General features: G+C 46.1%; 2 protein-coding genes across 7 annotated transcripts in view; one reads left to right on the top strand and one right to left on the bottom strand.

Moving 5' to 3' along the window:
* B3GAT1 (beta-1,3-glucuronyltransferase 1) overlaps positions 1-19904 on the top strand; it is a 51565-nt gene extending 31661 nt beyond the window's left edge. For 2 of the 5 annotated variants that reach the window (XM_050922176.1, XM_050922177.1), the window contains exons 2-5: positions 232-354; positions 490-636; positions 4147-4655; positions 8789-9323. In XM_050922176.1, the coding sequence (XP_050778133.1) occupies positions 351-354; positions 490-636; positions 4147-4655; positions 8789-9187 (1059 nt within the window). In that variant the 5' untranslated portion in view covers positions 232-350 and the 3' untranslated portion in view covers positions 9188-9323. Of the gene's footprint in view, positions 1-231; positions 372-489; positions 637-4146; positions 4656-8788; positions 9324-16904; positions 17021-17687 lie in introns of those variants that run through there. The other 3 variants (XM_050922178.1, XM_050922179.1, XM_050922180.1) reach the window with 3 other exon arrangements.
* An 812-nt stretch (positions 19905-20716) lies between these two features.
* GLB1L2 (galactosidase beta 1 like 2) overlaps positions 20717-25840 on the bottom strand; it is a 52786-nt gene continuing 47662 nt past the window's right edge. For both annotated transcript variants that reach the window (XM_050922184.1, XM_050922186.1), the window contains exons 17-19: positions 23625-23739; positions 21824-21940; positions 20717-21283 (exon numbers count right to left, since the gene is read on the bottom strand). In XM_050922184.1, coding sequence (XP_050778141.1) covers positions 21197-21283; positions 21824-21940; positions 23625-23739 — 319 coding nt within the window. In that variant the 3' untranslated portion in view covers positions 20717-21196. The remainder of the gene's footprint in view (positions 21284-21823; positions 21941-23624; positions 23740-25840) is intronic.

Genomic DNA, 25840 nt, shown 5'->3' with positions numbered 1-25840 from the left:
GGAGGGCTCAAAGGCACTAAACTAGCTTTCTGCAAGCCGGAGCTTGCTTGGCTGCTCTGGGACACTGGAAATGCAAAGCCCTGAACACCCAGACAACTCTTCTCCTGCCTCCCTGGCAGCTCCTCCTGCTCCTTCCTCCCAGGGAGGGCTTGTTAGCACCAGGGTGTCTCCCTGAAGGGCAGCTGTTCCCAGAGCTTCTCTCTGCCTATTCTCCTTTGCTTTGTTTTTCAGGCTTCCTTCCTGCTGGGTCCCTGAAGCTCCCACCAGTAGCTCTGGCGACGCCCCGTGAAAGCACTCGCTGCGTGGCCTCCAGCCTGTGCAGCTGTTGCATCTCCGAACCTGCTTTTGCAATGGGTGGGTTGTGAGCGCTGGTAAGACCTGCGATCTGTGTCGCCTTTGCTGCTCTCTTTCTGTCCTTGTTCCTTCTTGCCCATTTATTTCTGTTCTCCATGTGCTCTGCTGTTCTGTCTCTGGGGTTTTCGCTGTCAGGTAATGAGGAGCTGTGGGTCCAGTCAGTCTTGGAGATGCCGAAGAGAAGAGACATCCTGGCTATCGTGCTGATAGTTCTGCCCTGGACGCTGTTGATCACCGTCTGGCACCAGAGCACCATTGCTCCGCTGCTTGCAGTGCACAAGGGTGAGAGAAACTGACCAGTCCATGCCACATCCCCATGTCTCATTCCATCCCTCTCATGATAACCATGCTTATATCTCCACTTGTGGCCCATGCTCAGGCAGCAGCCTCCTCTGCCCTGTTACAGGGAAAGCCCAGAGCTTAGAGGGGTTCTTCCTAAGATTCAGATCCTGTGGCTTGGAAGCTGGGCAGTTTACTGCTGAGAACTGGATAGCTCCTGTGGTCATAAATATATAGTCTCTAAGACAGAGTCTTGAAAGACGATGTGGACCACTGCCCAATGGCTGTGTTTCTTACTTAGAAGAAGCCATCAGTGTGTGTCCTGCTCTGGGGAGGGGGGGAAGAGGAAATCCCTTCTGATGGTCCCTGCAGAAGTTCATCCTGTAGGAGTTAATGACACGTTTTGCAATAAAAACAGTAGCTGAAGCAATGCTGACAAATGCAGCAGAAAATATCTCCCAAGGCCTCCAAACAAGCTGGGTAAAGAGCAGTGGACTTGAAGCGGGAGGCTGGGTAGCGCATTCCAGCATCGAGGGCCTGGGGAGAGGGAGCTCAGGACTTCCTGCTCGTCTCCCCATCTGGATTAGAACTTCAGGAGAGAGGCAGCCTCTAAATTATCTAGCACCCAAGCCACAGAATCGAATTCCCGTTTGGAGTAACTAAGATCAGATGTGGGCGGATGGTTCTGAGGTGGTGAAATTTTGCTCTGTTTTCAGAGTGGCGATAATGTCCAAGGAGCACAAGCAGCGTCGGGCAGATGCCACTTCGCCCAGCGCATTTGCCAGTATCCTTTCTCTGCCTTTTCCCTGGGCCCTGCTGTCTCCTGAGTTCCATCTCGGAAAGGAGCACTGGCGTCTTTGTAGGGAGGAAGCTAAGCTCTGTTTTCCCCATCTCTTGCCCATGCTCTAAATTCTCTTCCCCTTACCTCTCACTGTCCACCGGGTCCCCTTCTCCCCTCTCAGTATGCTGCGGCTTTGCCTTACCTCCTTCTGTAGTCCTGATATGCTATTTAAATCTGCCACTTTAAAACTTTGAAGTGGCTTCTCCTCCTCCCCTAGATGAACTGTAGGAGAAAGGCCCCTCTGTATGACTCTGCCACACAATTGGCTCAGGATGACTCTGAGAGAAGTTATAGTCCTGTCCCCCGTCCCCCCTATCCCCCAAAGGTTCAAGTGGGCAAGAGCTCGCCCCATGAGCCTGGAGGAGTGCAGTGCAACAAAGAGGAGAATACTGGAATTGAAAGGCGAGTGTGTTGATGCTATTGAAGGAAAATGGAGTCCCGTCTCCCCACCCATCCAGGCTCAGCTCAGTGTCCTGGAAGGAAGGAGACACTTCTATGAATGAATGGTGACCTGAAAGGCAGAAGGGCGGCCTTGAGGGTGTGGCACAGGACTGGGTGTGGGTCCTGTTTCCCAGCCCAACTTCTGACTCACTGGTACACCTTGGGCAAAACACTTCCATGGTCTGTACCTCAGTTTCCCCATCTGTACAATGGGGATGAGCACACTGGCTTGCCTGAGAAGGGTGTTGTCAGAGTAAATTCATTCATATTTGTAAAGCAGCTTTGAGAGACTTGAGTGGGAGGTGCCAGAGATGAGAAGAGCAAATTAGTGTGTTGGCCAGCCTGGTATGTGAGGAGTGGAAGTGCCAGAGGATTTAAAGCTGAAGTCTTGATCCACAGGGTGATGATTAACAATCCCATGTATCCTGGCCAAGTTCCACTCTGTCTAATTACGTTCTGCCTCTGCGCTATCAAATACATTTCACAGTTTATTCAGGGTGTGAATTGTTTCCCGTGTTTCAGATTTCTAGACTGCTGGGCTGTGCACAGTGGAGGCAGTTTATCTTAGAAAGGTTCTGATCTGGACAGGTGCTGAACACCTTACCCGCCCATCAGTTTTCACTGGAGCTGGGGATGATCAGCTACTTGATATATTGGGTCTTAAGTCACTTGTGGTGTTTACCCCAGCATCCAGCTTGATGGGTGATGCAGAATAACATAGAAGGATATGCCAAGAATGTAGGAATTGTTCTAGTGGGTCAGACTTATGGTCCATCTACTCCTGTATCCTTTTGTCCTCTGGTACTAGCCACTATTGGGAAGTGTTAAAACCCCATAATACACTATTATCACATGCCCTGCAGACAATGGTTGGCCTATATCCTGGACCATAAGTGTTGATATTCTCATTGTTTGATCATCCCTAGTGCAATTGTAGCTTATGCTTTTAATAGTACTAATGGCAGGGCTGCAGTTCCCTGGAAATGGCAAACATATGAGTAGGCTTGGAAGGATTTCATTGTTATTGATAACGTCAATTTTGTTGTGCACGCACAAACGGACAAAATGTTTCCATCCATAATAATCAAAATTTACGGATAGGCAAAGTTAGAAAAATGCTGCTTGAGAAATTGTTAATTTGATTTAAGGATGTTTACTTTGTGTATTATGATGTGATGCCGACAATATGTATTTTAACGGTTATAAAGCTTTGCTGTTTTGAATCTCAACATCTACTGTCATTAAATAATTATTCTGACCCCTGCATTTAAATAGGTGAAAATCAGGAAAAAAGTTAAAAATAAACGTTGGTACTATCTGTCAAGATTTATAAAAAGGTACAAATCGAAATCAGCAAAGCCTACACGTGAAGGTTTATCTTGTCTGAGCTAACACAGAGTGAAACTCCTGGTAAAGGATTCTGAAGTCATGGTCGTTTGTACTTGTACCATTGGTAAGCGTTGTGATGGTGTTGCTTGTATCTGTAATATCCTGCATATATCCCTTCAAGATTCCTGACCAGGACTTTGGAACTGCCACATAAGAGACTGCCTCAAAAGACCGTAGGCCCCCCCCGGAAGGTTAGTTGGAGCTGTGTAAACACTTGTGAAGTGACTAGGTGACATATTTCAAGATCTCAGCTCAGTGCCTGGATTTAAAGAACACCTCATAAATGGGATACAGTGTTACCCTGGCCAAATCCCAACATAAGCCAATTCCATTCTGTTGACCCATATTGTCTCTGCAGCTCCCACTGGCAATGGTATTTGTCACTTGCTGTCCTGAGCTTTTGCTATACATTCGTGCACAGCTGCAGAGTCCTGCCCTGTGGCAGGGGCTGCTCCAAGGGGCATGGAATACAAAGTACTTTGGGATCCTTTGGGTTTGGCAGGTGCTGTATCAGTGTCAGAGTATCTATTATTCTACACTAGTTTGTCGCACTCGGTTGTTGTTTCTTTGGGCCCTTAAAGCTTGTGGCTCTGAGCAGTTCCCTCCTGCTAGCCTGGAGCTGTCAGAACTTTGGCTATGTAGCTAGTTCACCAGCTGGCATCTCTGTCTTGTGGGTTCTTTGTTTCTTGCAAAAGGCCTCTGTTTTCCAGCTTTGCTCTCAGACCAAGAGGGTGATCTCCCCTGCTAGCAAGCTGCCTGCTGGCTTTTCTGAGGGAGTGGTGGTGAGGAGACTGTTAGAGGACTGACTGTGTGTGTTCTCTTTCTCTCATGCCCTTGTGCAGATGATGGTGGTGACTCCAGGCATGATCTGGCCCAAGGCTCAGACTCCAAGGAGTACTGCCTGTCAGACCGCGACATTGTGGAGGTGGTGAGGACAGAGTACGTTTACACTCGCCCGCCCCCATGGTCAGACACCCTGCCCACCATCCACATCATCACCCCCACCTACAGTCGGCCAGTACAAAAGGCGGAACTGACACGTCTGGCCAACACCCTCTTGCATGTGCCCAACCTGCACTGGATCCTGGTGGAGGACTCACAGCGGCGCACTCCTCTTGTCACCCGGCTACTGCGGGACACGGGGCTGAACTACACCCACCTCAATGTGGAGACACCCCGCAACTATAAGCTGCGGGGAGACATGAGGGACCCCCGGATCCCCCGCGGGACCATGCAGAGGAACCTGGCCCTGCGGTGGCTGAGAGAGACCTTTAACAAAAACAGCAGTCAACCTGGGATTGTTTACTTCGCCGATGATGATAACACCTACAGCCTGGAGCTCTTCGAGGAGGTAAGATGGAAGCAGAGCCTGCTCAGCTGGGTTACGTTATACTCCACTCCATCACCACTGCCTGAGCTTGCAGGGTCCCCGGTGGCCAAGCCAACGTTACTGCTTGCAGCACAGAGTAACAAGGCACTTGGTGTCAGTTATGTGCTCCAGCCAGCAGGTAACACGGTTACGCACTCTCCCAAGCCCAGGGCCTGTCATCGCCACTTAGATTAAGTAAAATACTCCCTTAAAGCAATGTCATTTAAACCACCTCTCAGCATGCTCTGGTGCCTGGGAACCAGACAGTAAAAATAGGGCACATTTGCTAATGTTAAAGGGACCATGGGAAAAGTAGCGTAGACCCTACATTTAGGATGAGGGTCTATAGATGGGGTGGGGGTACCGGGCATTGCTGTTTGTGCCAGTTCCAGAGCCCATCATCCTGGATTCATTTAATAAGTATTTCTGGGGGTCCTGCCATTTGGGGGGATATGCTGACCAGAACTGGGCGAATAACTGATTAGTTTGCTGGTGGTATCGAAAAATCAAAACCAAAAGTTCACTTTGGAGCAAACTGAAATTTTTTAAAAATGTTAATGAATCAAAAAGTTGAAAAAAAATTGATCCAGATTTGAAGCATTTTTTTAACATTTTAAAAAAATTCAAGGACATTTCAGAGCAAAAAGTCATTTTGAATCAAAATGTTTTATTTAGAAAATGTAAAACAAAATATTTTTTTTAAATATTTTTTGAGAGGTGGGTTTGAAACAAATTCAGTGAACCAGACATGAATCTGTGAAACATTTTGCTGTTGTGGTATCTGCATTTTTTGCCACAATAAGATGTTTTAGTTAAAGAAAAAGAAATGGCCAGCTCTAATTGTGACCCTCAGTTACCACTTCCTTCCAATCAGCCCCAGGTCTGTGCTGCCCACTCGTATGAACTCCCTGCTCCCAGCAGACCTTGGCTATTCCTCTTTAGACTGTCTGCTTCATTGATTTCTGTGGGAACTGAGTGCAGTGCCACTGGGAAAATTGATCCTCTGGCAGGATCAGGCCCTTAATTGTTTTAAATGGAAGGCTCCCTGGCATCATCTTGACTGTACAGGGTAGAGCCATCTGGCTGGCTCCTCCAGTCCTCCTTTTTCTCCACTTTGCAAAAATGTAGCAGAATAAGCTATGGTTGCTTCTTGCTTAATTAGTGCTGTCTGGAAATGCATCCACTGTGAAACCTTCACTGGTCTCTCTGGGCCTAAGCACAGATGAGTGTGCATGTGAGCGATGCTCCATGCTGCTCCGGGGGAATTTCACCCTGACCCTGTACCTAGGGCATCTTCCCCAGATCACACTGCATTTGGCTTGTACGATCGTACTTCAGGCATCACTGGGCTTTCCCTTGTTTCCTCACTGTTCGCTTGCCCCCACCTCAGCATCTTTATTGCTTAAATTCTGTCTCTGGCAAGAGCCTGCTCTGCATAGATCCATGGCCTCCCTCAGGGTAAACAGAGCCCTTTCAATGTTCTCTGAACAAAGTCAGGCAGTACAATGGTTGCCCTTGCAGGACATCTTGTTCAGAGACGCACTGTGCAATTCTCTCCAGGCTGCCGCACATGCATGAAAAGCAGGCGTTTGTCAATACCTGTTTGCTTGTTTGTTCTGAAGAGCGTTAACCCTTCAGATTCTGCCACTGAGTTGACCAAACTTAAGTTGTAAATATGCAAGCAGTGCTCACCTCCAGGGCTGCTGATTTGCAGCATCCAGAGACAAATGGGCTCCCAGGATTGTCTGACTCAGCTCTGGGAGACGGCTATAATCACAGCCTGAATGTCTTCCGTTTCCTTCCAGAAGTGGCTTTGAGAGGGGACTGAATTTATCTGAGTCTTTTCATAATTTCTCTTCCTAGTCATGTCCGCTTTGCGTGTTTGTGTGTGTGTACATGTGCATGCACACTCATCTAGATGTTATAGAAGATAAATATCAAACCTGGCTGATCTGTAGTGCACCTCCCCTGGGCCTTGCCTGTAGGTGGGCTAACCTAATCTCAATTGGGAGGCATTACTTTTATTTTTTCAAGAGGTGCTGCTGAACCAAACCTCAAAAGGCTTTATTCACAGTATATTATACCACCCAACTATGATGCTACTTTCATTGTAGTGAAGGGTCACGAGAGTCCAGAGGAGAGCATCAAAAATGATAAAAGGTTTAGAAAACCTGACCTGTGAGGAAAAGTTTTAAAAAAAACTGGGCAGGCTTAGTCTTGAGCAAAAAAGACTGAAGTGGGGGACATAAGTCTTCCAATACATTAAGGGCTGTTACAAAGAGGACAGTGATTGATTGATCTCCATGTCCACTAAAAGTTACACAAGAAGTAATGGGGTTATTTTGCAGCCAGTGAGATTTAGGTTAGCTATTAGGAAAAATTTGCTAACTATACTGGCAGTTAAGGGCTGGAATCCCTGTCATTGGAGGTTTCTAATAAGAACAGGTTGGCCAAACACCTGTCAGGGGTTGTCTTGGTTTACTTGGTCCTGCCTCAGCATGGGGAGCTGGAGTTGCCTTCTCAAGGTCCCTTCAAGCCCTGCATTTCTGGAGAGTCTGGCTGGGTGATAATGGCTGAAGCCAGGGAACTCAGAATGAAGTCTGTGTGGAGTGTATTTGACGGTCCCTATTCCAGCACAAGCATGTTCTTGAGGGAAGGATTCTATTTGTTTGGAGGTTGTGTATGTTAGTTCAGAACAGGCTTCCTCTCTTTGCCTTGTATTCCTGGAGGTGTCATCACATGATACAATCTTTAATTCCTGGAGACTCCAGGACAATCCTGGGGGGTTGACAACCCTATCTTCCTCCCCCTGAAATCTACCTGCATTAAGAGGCACCAGGCAGCCAGTGAAAGGGGCAGCACGATAAACATGAGTGACTCTTCTCTGTGGATAAGCGGTGCCATTAGCATGTGTGTAATGCAAATGGGCAAGTGCCTTCAACTCTTCAGGTCTCTCTCACTGTAATTAGCATTCATGAGATTAGCTCTGGGAAATCCCCAGTCTGAGGGTCTGGGTGAAAAGCAGAAGGTGCAGCAGAGGGAGCACACTCCTGCCAGCAGAGCGGAGACAAGACAAGGGATAAATCGCTGCTCGTCCCATTTGCTTGGTATTTACTAGGGAGCCAGACTTCTTAACTGCCCCTCATTTGAGAACCACGTTCGTAGTACCTCATTGCAAATGTTATCCCCTTTCCCATCAACAGTGACTCACAAAATGGAGGCTACACTGAATGCCACTTGATGCTAATTCTCCTCTATAGCATAGTTTCCAGAAATCTTGTCTTCCTAGCTCTGCTGTTAACTCACCATGTGACACTGGACAAGTTCTGCCCCCGTGCCTCAGTTTTCCCATCTGTAAATGGGGCCAATGATGCTGAAGGAATAATTTTAAAAATTGGATAATATATACAGAAAGTGAAATTAGGAAGCGTAAACATAGCTTGAGGTTATATAATTTTGATTTGTATATTCTGGATTGAAGTGTGAAAAGCCTATATCCTTTCACAGGTTTATTTCTAAGGCAGAGATGGATACTACCGCATGGATCTGTATATCTGTGTTTAGATGGCCGGTGGATGAAAAGCAGATTTTAAAACCTTGGCTGTAACTCTTAATTTGCTACATTGTTCCTTGCAGGAAGCCTTTGCCACACTGAAGTCTCAGTGAGAGTAATTAGTGTAACTGTGTATCTGCATATTCACTAGCATCTTTACCTGAGACTCTTCAAAGCACTTTGCTAGCCACCCTGCAATACAGGGCTTATCTCCTCGTACAGTTGGGCAAATGGAAGTATACAGAGATGAAAGTATATGGCCAAAGTCACAAGGAGAGCCTGGAGTGGAGCTGGGAACAGAACCCAGCATTCTTGGCTTTCATGTGTACAGTATTTATACTGCCTTGCTTCTCTGTGTCTGCTGGCCTTTACCTGCTTCAGAACATCCAGGTCTGGTGCTGCAGTGCACACAGAGGTCTTGCTGGGGACTGTCCAGAGTCACTGCATGTTGCATGTGTGGTTGAAGTAGTTTGGATTGGACGTTGAGTGTGTGCTAGCAACTGTCAGAGCGGGTGTCCTCTCCCCTCGCACTCACTGTACCCTTCTCTCTCCTTGCCCCCAGATGCGCACCACCAGGAAGGTGTCGGTGTGGCCGGTGGCTTTTGTGGGTGGCTTGCGTTACGAGTCACCCAAGGTGAATGCAGCGGGGAAGGTGTATGGCTGGAAGACTGTTTTCGACCCCCACCGCCCGTTTGCCATTGACATGGCGGGCTTTGCTGTGAACCTCAGGCTGATACTCCAGCGATCTCAGGCTTACTTCAAACTGCGAGGAGTAAAGGGTGGTTACCAAGAGAGCAGTCTTCTCCGGGAACTAGTGACCCTGAATGACCTTGAGCCGAAAGCTGCCAATTGCACTAAGGTATGGACTCCTTCTGGTACGTGGACCATAAGGACCCACGCTCCTGCATCTATCACTGATCACAATTGCAAGGAGATGCAGGAACTTGAAAAGGGAGCATAGGGGTTGTCATATGGGATCAGTCCTATAGTCTAACCAGGCCGGTATCCTATCTCCCATCCCTCAGGGTTAGCCCAGTGCCCATCCAGTCCAGTATCCTGTCTCATACAACTGTTGGTACCAGATGCTTCAAGGAAAGACACAATGGGCAGTTATGAAGTAAAATGCATAGTGAGGAAGTAGCATTTTAACTCCAGGCTGGCTTCTGCCCTGGAGTGTGAGGGTTTGTCCCCTCTATAAATGTCTCTGCTAGTTATGGTTATTCTACATGACATCCTTACTGTTTATATGAATGTCTAAAACCTTTTTGGTCTCAATAATGTTCTGTGACAGTGAGTTCTGCAGATGAATTAGGCATTGTGTGAAAGAGCTTTTCCTATACGAAATGTGCTGCCTTGCCGTTTCATTTTCATATATAATAGTGAACACCAAAGTGAATTTCCAGCTATGCTCCTGCTTCTCAAAAGACGTTACAGGAAAACATGGATTTTAGAGGGGTGAGCAGGAAAAGAATAATGTCCTACATTATGTTGGGAGGCAGACAGGCATCCATGTGGGGTATGGTGGCAGAGAGGGGGTCCAGGGTAGAGCTGAAGCAGTATGAACCAAATGGAGTTGACTGAGATGTTGGCATTAGACAGTCAATCTGCTCTGCTCGCCCTCTCTGCTGCTCTGCTTAACAAGAGCACAATAATGTGTCCTAAGAGCGGAGGGAAGTGAGATCTAATGCTGGTGTGAATGAGGGGAGGAGGCATGTTGGGTAGAACACACTCCAGATTGATTCCCTCTTAGAATGGTAAATGGACAGGATGAAGCAGGCAAGGGAATCCAGTGCTTCGAACTGAAGCTGGTGCAGCAATGGCTATGTGGCCTCTAGAAATACACATAGAAGAGCAGCTTTTGATGTGAAGGTAGCTGTCACAGTAAAGCATTGTGCTGGAAGGCTGGGCGAGAGCAAGGCCAGCTGCAATGGGACATGCTGTCAGGACTTTGTTTCCAGACAAGGGGGGAGATTTTGTTCCTTGAGTCAGACAGGAGGTAACTTCTGTGCTGTGGGTCAGGAATTGAAGAGGTGGCAGCAGGAGGCGCTGGTTGAGATAAGGAGCTGGCTGTTTTCTCTGTGATGTGGCAGTGGAGATACCACAGGGACTCGGTTTTGAGCCGGAGACAGTGTGATCCTGACCAACTTTCAGCACTTCAGGTGTCCTGCTTTGCCCCTCTGTTTCCAGCTGCCACCAGCCTCCCCTTCAGCAATTATCACATAACTCATCTGCCCAGAGTGAGGTAAACAGAAATCAAATTCAGCAGAGGCACAGCTAAGAGAATTCAAACGAATGAACTCCCTACACAAGTGAGGGCACGACAGCAGAGAGACGCCTCCCCTTCTAAACACTGGAGCTGAGCAGTTTGTACGCTATGCAGGGGCATTGCCTGCAGAGTGATTACGGCAGGGTTTAGGGTAGCTAAGAAGGGGCAATGCATGCCTGGAAACTTTACCTTGTTAATGGGAATGGCTCTGCGGTGACCTCTTGAGGAGATGGGTGGAAGGAGAGTAATTTAAGCTGTGCTGAGACTCTCACTATCACTACTAGTGGTTGCAGGCTTGTTCAGAATCCAGCCCTGAGAGGAATGATGGTTCAGGGATTAGGGCACTAGCCTGTGACATCAGAGATCTGGGCTCCATTGCCTGCTCGGCCACAGACTTCCTGTGGGACTTTGGGAAACTGAGGCACACACACTAAGGCCATGATCCTCAAAGGTCTTTAGGTGCCCACTGCCACTGATTTTATCCCCTTCCATTTCCATCTGTAAAATGACACTTTTCTCTGCTGCAGAGAGGTGTTGAGGATAAATACACTAAAGAGTGTGACTCTCTCAGATATGATTGTTATTGGGGGCTAGATAGGTACACAGGTAGACAGCCCTTTACCAGATGCCTCCTTAGATGTCCCCTGTGTGCTGCGCTGGGATTAATTTTTATCACTCTCATCAGACTCACACACAGACTGAAGTGCCTGCAAAAAGCTTATTTACCAGCCAATCAGTAAGTCCTGTGTTGCTCTCCTTGGCTTAATACCTGCTTGAAAGAGGAGGACTGAAAGGAAGATCTTCACTGTGGGCACTGCAGGAATTTCTAGACAAAAGGAGGCAGGCAGCATTGAAATCCCTGCCAGGAGCTGCAAATCCTGAGAGGAGAACATGCAGAGAGCTTTCTCCATGGAGATGGGGGCAGATGTGCTTCTCTGAGAGAGGCAGACTTTTGTTTTGAATGGTCTGGGTAGCAATTTATCAGCCACATTTAATTAAGTTTCTATAGCGGCTGCAGTTAAGCACCCGCCTTCTGCCCCTTCTCCTGTCTCTCGGCTGCATTATGCACCGGGCTCCAATCTCAGACTAAATTTGTGAGTTTGAAACTGTGTGGGTATGGGGGTGAAGGAAGCCAGCCTGCTGCCTAGTGTTGGACAGGGATGTTTTGCTGCTGCTTCCGAGGGGATCAGAGAAAGGCAGAGTATTTGTGGACAGAGAGAGCTAGTATGAGATGCCACAGTAAGTGTGATCAGCTATCATCAAGGCTACAGGCTAAGGATGGAGTTGATGGGGAAGAGCGGTGCTTCCTCACTAGCATCTGTGGAAGAACAACACTGCAGCTGTTGCAGGATTTTGCACTAGCTCTCGGAAGAGAAATAAATCTCTTCCCTAGATAAGATGCAGAATCTATGAACCCTGATTCTCACCATGTATTTTCCAACATGTAGAAAGGAACTGGCTCCTTTTTTTTGGTCACAGATCTCATGTAGCTCAAATTGGCCCTAGGACAGAACGATTCCCGCATGATTCCACTCATGAAAGCAGAAGGCAAGAGGGGCTCCTGGGGAATAGCTTCCTTCCTTCCTTCCCAGATTTCCTGTGATAAAGTGTGTGTGCTGAATGCAGTGCAGATGGAGGGAGACATCAGATCAGCAAACTCCATTTATATTCGTTCTCTCCCTGTGTGAGCTGAGCAAGTATCTGCTAGGGCAGGTTCACCCTCCCTTTCTGCCTGAGTTATTCCCCTGTGACTGGGATGCCAGCCACCTCAGCGTCCCACAGGGCTACACTTACTTGGATTGATTGCAAATGTTCCTAGGGCAGGGGCGATTCGATACTCTAGCTGCCATTGGTCACAGAAGGCCACATGCTCTTGCTTCTGGTGCCAGACTGGCAGAGTCGGACTCCTTAATATTCAGGAGGAAAAGGCCTGAGGAAGCCCCTGAGGCTGTGACTCTAAGGCAGTGGTTGCAGATAAGCAGAATTTAGAGGAATTTAGGCTTTGAGGGAATGGGGGACATGTTCAGATTTCAGCCATCAGCACCAGTGCAGTCTTCTAGTTCACATAGGGTTAAGATGCTGTAACCTGCACCAGGGCAGCTTATCCCAGTAACTAGCAGGGCAAAACTCTGGTGCAAATAGTGCCTTTGAATAACTGCACTGGGGGTTTGTGCTGGTGCACTCCCAACAGCAGCTGGGCTGGTATTAACTCCCTAACATAGACAAAGCCTTATTTTAACCCCTGTTTTCTTTTCTGGGCCACGTATGCTTTGTTTGAAGCTTCAACCCTTGGTCACATCAGGGCTTCTCTGAGCCTCACTGTCCGGGGAAGAGCATAAATCTTGATGTCAAAGTAACTATGGCATGGTCATAGCTATAAGAGCTACTGTCTGAGCTTTGCCTCTGCTCAGGGTTTGGGGAATCCCCATGCTATGTCCAGCAATGTCCCATCCACTAAGCTATCCTCCTTTCAATGCAGCTACTTGTGTGAGGCAAGCTTAAAAGCTGCCAGCTTGTAAGCACAAGCTGGAAACCTGCTTTTAGAGAGCAAAGTGATGGCTTGGATGTTTGCAGAGGAAGCATGCTTTAAAATCTGAGCAAACAGCTGTGTAAATCTGATTTGGTGTGTGGGGAGGAGGCAGGGTAGCTCTAAAGACAACCCAAGAAGCAGATAACTGTCCAGGATACCAGCCTTGCCCTGAGCCACTTGCAAAAAATCCCATGTAACAGCATAAAGGTTCTAGTCACAAGTGGAGTGTCTGCTTTGGAATAAAGTTTTAAAATGCACATCAATGGGAATGAGGGGGTCACTTTGGAGATGGGCCTAATCCTCCCCTGCCTTTCACTTGGGGTTGTCACTACACCTGTGCCGAGAGGGTAGAAAATGCCACTGGGTAGAATGCTCCATGTGCTCACAGCAGCCAAACAATCTTATACTTGCATTGCACTGGTGAGATGTGTGACACAAGGTGAAAGATGGGAGAATTGGGTCCCTGATTGTTTTCCCTTAAATTGCACTGTGCTCCAGCGATGAAATTTGCTGGTGGAAGGTACTCGGTTTGTAATTTCTTGCTACAAAACAGTGAAACTCTAATGAGATGAATCTTGCAGTGGCAGGGTATGGGGGTTATCAACTAAGTCTCTTCCTTCTGTAGGTCCTCTGATTCTTACACTCAGTTATTGCCTGAGTTTCTATACTGCAGCCATCTGTAAGAGGAGATACAGCTGCATGTAATCATGAGTGGATGCCATTAGAGAGGTTAAAGGGGGGGGCACCTGAGATTTGTAAAGTACTGTTCAAAGTGCCCCTTGTGCTGAGTGCTGTTATGGACACAAGTCTTTCCGCTGTTGCTCTGAGCACAATAGTAATACAAATGTGAAAATAAGTTTTGAGACATGAGGGCAGACCTTAAAAGGCCCGTAGAACTACTAAAAATACAACCTGTGTTGTTATTACATGTATGATCCACACTTTGTATATAGCAGAGGAAATGCATTGTCCTCAAAGTTACAGACAGTTGACTGAGAAATGAAAAGCTGTTTCTGTACTTGATTGTTGCTCTGTACTAGGTGATAACTGCTGTGACCCCACTAAAGAGCACAGTGTAGAGACTTAAGTAAGACTTGTACAAAGGGCTGGATATTATTTTTAGTGGCTGCCTGTTGCAATCAGAGATAGGGAGCTCAACTTCAGTATTTACCTTGATGAAAAAATACTATAGCAATGACCTCAAGCTCCCTGCTGTTGCAATTGAAGGGGGCTGGTATAAAAAAAGGCTGAGTTTTACAAAAAGGTTCCCTTCTCTGACAAAGTGGTGGGGAAAGCAGCCCAGTCCAGGTTCTTTCCAGCTGTTGGAAGCAAACAACTACATTAATGTCACAGAGAGAGATTCACCTCTGCTGCAAGTGTTGTGCTGGCTTAAACCAGAACTGAATTAAGCCTGTGAATAACAGGGAGCTGAGTATTTAACCACAGGCAAAGGTGCCAAGTTCATTCTTGGGAAGCAAAACATGCTTTTGCAGGTCTAAGGAAAAGCAAGCCATCACCATTGACTACAAAATGGATCATGGAAGCTTGGATAAAACATGCAGTGTATTGTCATAGCAACAAGATGGGAGCCCTCACAAGGTAAGAAATATCAGTGCAAACTGGGTATGAAAAACGGGAAGCTATAGCTCTGACGGGACCTAACTGCTACCATAATGCAGCTGCAGGGAGCAGAGCAATAAGAAGTAACCTTTATTTTAGCGTGGGTACAGAGTGTAAACCAGCTTCCAGCTCTGTCTGCTTAGGCATTTTAATAGAGCAGCTAGAAATCTTTTGTGTGAGACAATTTCCCCAAGTAAAAATGGTTTTGGAATACATTTCTCATTTGTGAAAGTTTTTTTTACTTAAAGATTTCATTCCTTCCTCTGCCACTTTTTCAGAGGAAAGCCCCAACAACTATCATTTTCATTTTTAGAACTTCAGTTAGAATCTGACAATTCTGAAATTGTTCACTTAACTATTTTTTTAATCCAGTTCTACATTGTATACCACACTGAGGTCAGTGCAGAACTATTTTCTAATACTGTTTAGCTGGCCACTCTGAATAGGCTCAAATTGGGTTAGAGGCTTTAACAGCAGCAGACTAATATGCTTTGTCTGGCCAGTGTAAGTAGGGCCAAACAATATTAAACTGGATTAATAGGGACTCTTTAAACACACACCCTTAATGTAGATAGTGGCCCTCTGGCTTTTGATGGCACAGGACCATGGCCCTGGGAGTTGGGCAAGCAAGGTAGTAGCATCTCTTAGCGTATGTTTACACTGTAGTCAGAGGGTGTGACTGCAGCTCATGTTGACACACCCCTGAGCTAGCTCAGGCCCTAGAGCAGCAAAGCGGTAGCAGCGTGCACTAAACCTCCTTGAGCACTTTATCCAGGATTATGGGTGGACTTGTACACCCCCCACTGAAGCATGCGCAGCTGCAGTTTCACTGCTCTGGGACTCCAGCTAGCTTGGGTAGATGTACCTCTATTAGCTGTACTTGAACAAGCTCACTAAAAATAGTCAAGATGCAGGGTGGGCTTCACCAGTGCCCCCGTACCTGGAGGAGGTGGTGTCAGGATGGGGTGGGCTTATGCAGCAGCATACTCATGTCTAGAGCAGGCACATGTACCTGAGCTCCCATTTGCACATCTGCTTGCAATGGAATGTAGCCTAAGCATGTTGGCGAGCTGTGATTTTGATGACCTAATGAACAGCGCAGAACATGAGGGGCTGATGAGCGTGAAATTTAACCCATTGGTCCCGAGCATTTTCAGCAGGGTTACTCAGCACATGTACCGCAAAAGGTCCAAAGCAGATATCCAGCACTGAGTACTGTGTTCTGTGGTCAACTACCCTTAAGCCAGTGTGAGAATCAGAAAAGAAAGGGAAGAGATCCCAAAGCAAGTCACCCAGTCTCTTGGGGATGCTTAGAAGAATAAATGGATAGTGAACTCCAGATGTCACTGACAGAAAAGCTCCAACTAGGAAGTGAGAGCCCCTCCAGTTCTGCTTTTTCAAAGGTACTGATTCCTTCTGTGAATCAGGCCTGGGATGGCTTCAGGGCATGTAGATGGTGGTCTGAACTGATGACTCAATGTTTCTTTCTTGTAATAACTAGTAGTTACAGCAATGAGTGTACAGAGCAACAAGGTGCCTTTCTATTTTCAGCCCAGCTGTCTGTTGTACAGTGAGTGGATGATGCTGTTGTAGTGGCTTGATATGCAGACACCACTGGTATAATTTAGTGCAGCTGGACTGTAATAATTGCTAGCTCAGGTAGACACACATGCAGTAGCTTTGATTGAGTGACCATGATAAAAATAGGAGAGTAGTCAGTGGCATAGCCTGTGGCTTCAGCTAGCTGCCCAAATGCACACCCAGGATCTTGACACAGGATTATGCTCTGGTGCTAGCCTGTGCCTGGTGACTACACTTCTGTTTTTAGCCTGGTAGCTCAATCAAAGCAACTACATACGCACCTACCTAAGCTGGAAATTACATCTCTAGCTGCAGCCTCAACACTTTGAGTTGGGGTTGGGGAGTGTTTGTCTCTGTAAACACATACAAGAATTTTGATTCCAGAGTGATGATGGAACAGCCCAAAATCAGTGCAAAGGATGATAAGTCTTTAGCAGAGGTTGGTTGATAAATAGATGGAAAGAGCAGGTTAATGGCCTGAGACAGCATACTGTCAAATGGGTAATTTTTGCACATGGTGCATTTTCAGATGTCACTGGCCATAGCAAATCTGCCTAAGGCTGTGAATGCACCATTACGCTTGAAGGTATGTGGTTAAATAGCACTATTGGTTTAATGTGCAAGATTATTTGTTAGCATAACACAGAGATGCAGCTAATGACTTCTGTGGGCTTGGTTCAGATTTTAGTCTGGCACACAAGGACGGAAAAACCTGTGCTCGTGAATGAGGGAAAGAAAGGCTTCACAGATCCCAACGTGGAAATCTGATGCTGCATGGCTGAGCGGAGATCAAACAGGTACACCCTCCTGTATCTACCCAGAGGGAGGAGAGGACTGAGTGAAAAGAAAAGCACTACAGCAATTTTTCAAGGAAAGTATGAACATGCTCTCTCTGAAAGCCAAGTTTGAGAGAGCAGAAAGTATGTGTGTAAAGGATGGGGTGATATTTAAAGGGAAAGGATAGGGCCCAGAAAAGGAAAGTATTTAGAAGGTAAGGGTGAAAAAATCTTGAGAGGATAATGGTCTGGTTAATTGAGGGGGTGGTAAAAGAGAAAAAGAAACCTGAGGCTTGATAAAATGGACAGTATAGTGCTGAAAGAAGGGAGGGTTTGTACACATGGGAAACTACTCCCTGCTGATTAATGTATAGCGCACCACCTTGCCATGCAGTAAAGGACTCTGTGGACCTTGCTACAGGACAGTGAAGTCCTGATCAGCCACACTCTTGGTATTTCAGAGTCTGCATGCTCCATGGAGAGACAGTGGCAGGGCGGTGTGGTGGAAGCCTGCACTGTTATGTACAGCGGCTTTTTGGGGCTGTCGCATACTACTTTCGCCACCATGCAGTTGCCTAGCAGCAACAGTCAAAAACCATGTTCTCAGACAGGCTTGGGCTAGCTCCAAAGGACAGCAACTAGCTGCAGTGAGCCATTGGGGTAACCCACACTTGTCTTTCCTTTGCAGAAGATTCTCTCATTCTGCAGGCTCCCCTCTGCAGCTGCCAGGACCACTCCTGACTTCTACGTGTTTTAAATGTATGAAAAACAAGCAAGTTAGAACAACTGACCATACCTGCACTGCTCAGACTCTCCTGAAACTTCCTCCTGGACTCTGAACAGACCTGGGCCCTCTGGAGACGGAGGAAAAGCACAGAAACCGTAGCACTGACCTCAGCTTCAGTACAAGGTGCAGAGCCTGTGGGCTGCTTAGACTGGAAGGAGCATGTGCAGGGCACCATGCACTTGAGAAGAGGCCCAGCTGGAGCTGGTTTCACAGTAAGGATGAGAAGTACCACAAGGAGCCACATATATCTTGTGTCTGTGGAGAGGACACCTGCCCTTGGAGATGGCACCTTTGCCCTTAATTTGGAACCCAGGTTATTCAGTATTTATTACACTGCATAAGACTGAGCTTTGGAGAGGGAGAAATGCAAGGCAGGTAATAGCTAACCAACAACTATCTGTTCTTGCCACCCCATCCCCCTTTTATCAGCTCCATGGCTTGGACGGTGGTCTGACAGATTTGACATACCTCCATGTACTTGTATTGATTTGTTTACAGCACCTGTGACCATCTTCACTGTCCCTGCTAAACTAACTGGAGGTAGGCCTGAGCCAGAGGACTGGGACCTATCTCTAGTGCTAACCTGACTGAGCCAAGTGTTGAGCTAGGTGTGCACTTCAGGGAGCCTAAGTAGTTTTTTTTTTTTTTTTTTTCCCCCCTCTTTAACAAAATGGGAGGGAACCACTCAGCATTTCACTGAATGCTGCTGTCATCTCCAACTCCTACCCTAGGCTTAATTTCCAGTGTTCACTGTAAAGGAGGAATCATGCAGCACCAAACCTACTTCTGTCTATTACTCCCACCTTCTTGAGTACATTTAGTGTTGACTTTAAATATGTCCATTTCATGGTACCCATAAAAAGCCACTTGAGCAGTTCTATATCTGCTATTACTGATGTACCCACCTCTAGTATGATGGCCCAGGCCTGTATAGCTTCCAACACCTACCTGCACAAAGAGTGGATTGAAAAGAAATCATCTGAACAAAAACAGCACACAATAACCTTAACCCAAACAACTTCAAATACCTGAAACCATGGTGGTGCAAAGCTCCTTCCTGCAGGAGAAAGTTACACAGGTGGGGGTGGTTGGTTTTTTTTGACTGCTCTGTGTAAGGTAGAGAGATGTCATGGGGAAGCACAGTCTCTTAGGTGATGCTTCTGTGTCTGAGACTTAGACACACAAAAGGAAGTTAATCAGTTCCTATCCAGCCCTTTCTTAAAAACTTTTTTTCTAGATTGCTGCTTAGGTCTGGTCAGACTTCAAAAATCTAATCAATCTCCCCTTCTTTTGGAAAAGTTTGAAGCACAATTTTACATGTGAATTAAGGGACAATGTAAAGAGACTCACTTATTTTTTTAACCCTTAGCATATAGAATATTTCTTGCAGAGTATTGGCTTCTGTGGGCAGAAATCACTCATTGGAGTAATGCCAAATCTATATTTCCTAGTATTTAAAAAAAAATTGTTTGTGGAGTTTATTTTCCCTGCTGTATTTATCAAAACAATCACTGGGGAAAAAAGTTACCTCCTTTAGCTGATAAGGTTCTTTAGTTTCCATTCATGGAAGCCTTGCTACATAGCTTCTGTGAAAACCTTCCTTTGTATACAGTGGCTGAAATCCAAACTGGATAGCAATGAGTTTATGCAACTGGTATCCACTTGCATTTTGGGAACAGCCATTATTAGCTCATGTTAAACAGTGGTGCTCTGCATCAAAGCAGGTTTATTCCACTATTTTACAAGTCTCCCAAGTGCAGCGCTCAGTCTGTATCTTAAAGGGGGAACAAATTGGTATTTTCAAAAGGGATACAACATTTTCATGATATTCAAGTTATGTTTTCAACTGATGTCCTAGCTGCATGTCTGTTTGTTTATTATAATAACCCTGCTGGATTGCAGCCTTCCATCCTCTGTAGGGAACAACAGCTGGTCAAATGCAAAGGACCATGTCCTAAAGACAACCCTACAAATACAAATATGCTCCACTCTCCTCAAAGTCAGCTACACAAGCCAGGCCTTTCCAGCTGATGTGGTGGTGATTGCTGGAAGAGCAGAGGTACAGATGCTATGGAGGATGGAGTGTATTACAGCTGCACTGTCTGTTCTCAGTTTTAATTAAACTGTATTTAATTTGTTAAATAAAATTAAATATGGTTTTTAATGGTTAAAATTTTCTTGAAATTGATTGTTACTGCCATTGCCAGGTGATTATGGTGGTGATGTCTAACTGCTCCCATAAGTACTGACTTGACACCTCTAGGTCAGAGGGCATGTTGGTTGCAGGAGAGATGAGCAGCTCTTGGACACTGCTAATTCTACACTGACAGCCCGAGGGTATTTAAACCATCTTCCCTATACCTTAAGTGGGGAAAAGAAAATGAGCAGGTTTTCAGAGCCAGCAAGGGCTCTCTTCAATATTTGACCTGTCAATCTGAAGATTGCCAGGGTGGGAAGTTATAATATAATCCCCACTGTGCTTCTTTCCCAGGATCCTTTATTCCTGTTTGTTTACATCAGTTTAAAAAGAAGCCCAGTGAAAAGTGTTAGGTTCTAGTCAAACAATGGGAGCTCTGATGTAACCACTCTAGCTCTACCAGCTGAAGTCTGGGTCCTGTTCACACACAGGAGGACATTTTCTCCTTTCAAGGCTACTACTAAGCTTGCTCATGCATCTTTCTTCCTGAGGTAAATGGGATCTGGGTCCTTTATGGTATGGAGTACAGGACTAAGTAATACACTAAACTGTAAATCAGTGGGCTACTTATCCATTCCCCTTCTAAACCTGCTCTTTGGAAGGTTCTTAATTTGCCTGAACTGGAACCTTAAGTTGACACAACAGTCCTGCTCTGGCAGAGGCTGACAGAGGAGAAACACAGATAATGTTAGAAATTGTTTGGGTTTTTTTTCCACAAAAGAGAACGTCAGAATATTAAAAATTAACGTTTAACATCCAATCAGAATTCCAAAAACTGAACAAAGCCCCTTCTCTACACATAAAGGCTATTTCAATTCATCACAGAAATTCTCTTTCCTTTTCATCAAACAAGAGATGTTCACATAGACTGCCTTAATCTCAGGCAGGGGCTGGGCTCATCTCAGATGGTTCCCTCCCCTCCAACACCCTATTTTAGTCTTTATCCCTGGATTTCCCATTACATCACAGCCACCTGTTCCAAGCTGGTGGCCAGCTGTCATGTTGAATTTGGAGAGCTAGATGTCCTGGGAGAAACTGATGGACTCACCTCTCAGGGTGCTCCAAGTCTATCCCCTAAACTTGTTGCCAGGGAGCAAATCCTTTACACTGGTCTAGTGGAAATTAACAAGCCAGGCTGTACTTGGACTGATGCATCCCCACACATACACCAAAGAATATCCAAGATGAACCCAACGGGAGGCAGTTCTCCTGTTCAGTCCAAATAGTGGGTCCTTCCTAGATAAGGCATATCTACAGATTGTATGATCCGGCCTGCCGTGCGCTCTTCAAAAACGATAATCTAGAGAATAAAGAGATTGGGGATGGGAGGAGGGAAATGCCCTTTAAAATGACAATCACTGCTCTTTCTATCAGGGAAATATTTTTGGGACTTGAAGATCAAGCCTGAATTTTGGGGGAGGATGCAGGAGGCTCCCCTTGAAGGGAATGTTGTCAATATACCACCCTATTAGTCCCAGTATGTACCCAAATGCTGGATCCATACACTCAGACTCCCATCACTTGACATCCTGGGCTGTATTAAGACTTGACAGCAAAACACCAATCCAAAGTCAGGTGGTCTTGCATTTTATTTAAGTTATGCTGCCCTTCAAATTCTATATAAAATACTGATCCAAAGCCAGTGTTCAACACAATTTATTTTTTTTTACTCTGACAGCCAGGGAACAGTGTTGCTCTAAACTGAATCTCCACTTCAGAAAGAGCTACCCCCCATGCTTTGCAGAGTCAGATTAAGGTCAGTTTTTAAGGCACTGAGCATTCCTAGCTGGCCTTAGACAGACATGAATCTGATAAGCATGTTTAATAGAGAGCCTCTCACCTCATTGTTCCCAGGTTGCAGCCAAGTTGCAGGGAGGTAGAGTGTTTCCTGGGGTCCGATTTTCCAGTAGCGTCCTAGGTTCTCTCCATTGATGAACACAACTCCTTTTTCCCAACCCTACAATAAAGGCAGCAGAGCAGGGTTACTGAAGCAATTGCTCTCATTAGCCAAAGCGCTCACTCACTAAAGCCCTAGTGTTTTTTCAGGCCACCTGCTGCTAACCATCACTCTTTTGCTCTTAAAGCAAGTTGTTCAGATAGATTTAAAACCCCACACATTCCACTCCAGTCCTGCCACTAATGTACCTTCTTACCTGAGGAGGTCTGTCCTTAAGACGGATCTGCCAAGGGCAGTGACTAAAAAACAAATGACTTGTTTTGCAGTAGTAGCTAGAAGCCCTCGCTAGGAATCAGAGCCCCATAGTGCCAGGTGTGGTATGCAGCCCCCATTACTACAGTAAGTCTTGATCTTTAGTGTATTATTCTCAAAACCCCTGAGAGTTTGTTCCCCATCTATACAATCATGACAAGGCACAGAGAGTAAATGATTTGCCCACAGTAATATAGAAATGCTGTAACAGAGCAGGGAAATGAACCTGCTCTTTCAAAGTCCTAGGTTAGTGTAATAATCACTAGACCATTTCTTCCTCTCACAAAACAATTACCCTACCTCAAAGAGCTTACAATTTGAGTAGCTTTCCAAATAAGTCAATCCAGCAGCCCTCATCCGTGTCACATCTGAGGGCCTTCCAGCAGTGCATGAAAGCACTGTGGCTAACATGTCTGGTTCAATATCTCATCCTCCCCAGGGTTTCTGTACTCCTGTGGGTACTGCAGTACCAACATGGCTAAGGGAGAGTAAGCTGGCGCATTAACAGGAGAATCATTGCTTAGTTCCATTGGCAGGGCAAGTTGTCCCCTCAGTTACCCCTGTGCAACCACATAAATGATGAGGTACTGGGGGCCACCACCTATGCGCAAAGGGAGCTGGGGCAATTCCCCTCCTCTCAAGTCATTTCTGCTGGAGATGACTTAGCCCTGAGGCTCAAAGTAATACTGCTAAAAGCAAATGTTAAATTATTCTAGCTTTGCTCTTCTGAATTGGCCAGACTGCAACAAATAGCAGGTTTATTAAAAAACAAACCCATGACACTTCCCAAGGCAAAATATCCTATCCCTCAGAGCCTCTTTGAGGCCTTCCCCTACCATTTCACGCAACACCTGTTAGTCATCATGCTCTAACTATCCAGATACTTGGTCTTGTAAACTACACTGGGAGACAAATAAAATACAAGAGGAGGAAGTTCAAGATCTTAATGATACACACAGCACGTCCTCTTCAGCGCTGTACACATATAATGCCACCCTCAGACCCCACGGTCGAAGGTTCCAGAGCACTATCCCCTTTTACAGATAGCACAGAGGAGGGAAATGACTTGCCCAATGTCTCATAAAACTCAGATACTCACAGGTTTGTGCTCACAGCCACTAACCCTTTGCTGGCAGAAGAGGTATAGCAGCTAAAATTTATGTAAAGCTGGGCTCAATTACTAACTCTGCCTGGATGCTGTTAGAGTGGCAGGCCAGAATCACTCCCATTTGTCTCAGCAGGGCCTGCAATGGTGGAGGCTGTGTTTTAACTGAACATGCCAGCTGGCAGTTTTAGGAGCAGACTTCTATGCATGAAGAGTGCTATGTGGTGCCTGGGCCTGCCCTCAAGCCTGGTGGCACTGCTGGAGCTGTTAAGTCAGAATCTCTTTCCAGCCATATGAAAAGAAACAGACTATAACTGACGGACTCACCTCAAGTTTCAGGAAAGTGTCCCGAGGCAGATACTGCACTTGCAGGTTTCCTCGGAAGAATGCAGGACCCATGGCGTAATCCGGGATTGTGCTCCAAGCAGTAACACCTCGCAAACTGTGAGGGAAAGACAAACACACTTAACAGAAGGAAAGCAGCTTCCTGACAGGTGCTATTCATGGGTCCAGGGCTGGTCTTAGGATCATTTCAAACAGGAGGCCACCATAGGGGACTGTTTGTTACAGTGAAGTAGCTATTCGCTTTGCTGCCTGAAATGTGCAGCAGTTGCTGCCCACTGGCACGGGTTTAGGGATGAATAATCAGCATGGGGCATTCAAGGTAGGCACCCTACTTACCTCTTTCCTTACTTCCAAGTTAATCCCCTGGTGAGAGAGATCTTGGCCTTCACCTTTCTCTGTCAGCAAGGTGAAGGTCTCTACTGTGAATGCAGTGAGATACACACGTGCTGCTACTGCTCTCTGCTTTGCTAGAAGTGAAAATCCCTGCTTTAAACTCACCCATTTCTGATCTCGCCAACCTGTCGCCTGGTGCACTCCAGGTGCTAATCTTAAACTAGAGAGATCTAGCTCAGGTGATACTGAACTGCCCATCACACTCCCAAGGTGATGGTGTAGCAGCAAAGAACAGATGGGATACTGAAACCCCTGATTTGTACTCTGCTTAGGCAAGTAGTTCGGGACAGTGCATTCTTGGTGTATGTCTACACTGCCCAAAAAAGTGTTCTTAACTCAGGTTAAAATAGCAATGAAGACGTGGCAACTCAGATTTTAACCTGGGTCATAGCTCAAGAGCCTGGGGCTGACCTGGAGTGGCTAATGTGACTAGACAGCTGTGTTGGCATGTCTTCAGTGCTCTTTGAATCCATTAGCTAATGATGGTTAGCTAACTCAAGTGAAGAACACGCTCTATGCTGATGAGCGCATGGCTCTGGAAACTCTTCCTCCATTGGTCTGACAAAGTTAGCGCCGTTTTTAGGGCATGCTCTGACACTTATATCTGTACCCTGAGTAAGTGGCGTGAGAGGCTGAGAGTTTCTTCTGAGGCTTAGGAGTTTACGTTGACTTTGATCCATTTCTGCTCTCTATGTTGTAGCATGTTTATAGACCTTTTATAAACATGCCCAGAGGCTAGTGATATGAAGCAAAACAGGAGGCCCTGTGATCTAATAGACACTTCCCTGGAAAGCTACTCAGACTTCACCACTAAAAAAAAAAAAAAAAAATATGCCTGAGGTGAGGTTGCACTCTCAAGGCTTGTCTATACCCAGAAAACACTGGTTTTACTAGACTGCTATAGTGAATGGTACCTGCCCCTAGTGCGGATGCAGTCCAAGGTGCTTTCTAGCAGCACAGCTTATTTCCCTTCCTGTACAAGCAGGGCAAGAAGGTATGCCAGTATAAAAAGCACCTTTTATACAGCTATAAACTCCACACCTGGGGTTTGTACCAGTGTAACTAGCGGCAAAGGAATCATACCCTTAAATCAAAATAGTTTACCAGTAGGAAACCAGTGTACAGAGCAGACCTCACTTCAGCCTTCGCTCTGCTTCCTTGTGCACAGGCATCACAAGACTGGCTTTAATGTCTCGAGCACAATCTAGCCTAATGCTGAACACTTCACCAGCTGGCCTCTGGTACTGAGACAAAGTCTTCTATGGAAACACTGCCCCTCCACACTTCACAGAGTCTGCTGGAGTCCTTCCTCAATCCCTTCCTTTTTTGGGCAAACCTTCCCATGTGTTCATCTAGACTTCTCTTGACAGAACTCCGGCTCAGCAACACACTTCAGCATGCTAGATTAGCCACAATCTTCTGCAGCCAATATTTGCCCCAGGTACATCTTACAAGCCTAGGGTTTATAACACAACAAAGCAAAAACCACCATTCATCTACAGTACTGCACAATTTCCAAAGGCTCGTAACTTAGTGAAATCAAAACTTCTGGAACAAGGAAGGGCACTTCAGAGAAGGCTAGCTGCAGGCTACATTTCACCTTTTGGACCCCCATTATTTACATTATAGAGCTGTTTAAAAGTTCTCTCCAGCATTAAAGGTTTTTGTTTGCTTGTTTTTTAAAGTGTACACGTACTCACAAACTGCTGAACCATTTCAGTTCCTCCTCCTTCAAACTTTACCTTATCTTGGTTATTTTGGGGGACACACAAATACTGGGAAAATTCTGCCAAATCAACAGTTAC

The sequence above is a fragment of the Gopherus flavomarginatus genome, chromosome 13, assembly GCF_025201925.1.
Source record: "Gopherus flavomarginatus isolate rGopFla2 chromosome 13, rGopFla2.mat.asm, whole genome shotgun sequence".
In the NCBI taxonomy this organism is placed as follows: Eukaryota; Metazoa; Chordata; order Testudines; family Testudinidae; genus Gopherus; species Gopherus flavomarginatus.
Note: the sequence above shows the minus strand (reverse complement) of the source record. Positions and strands in the feature narration are given on the sequence as shown.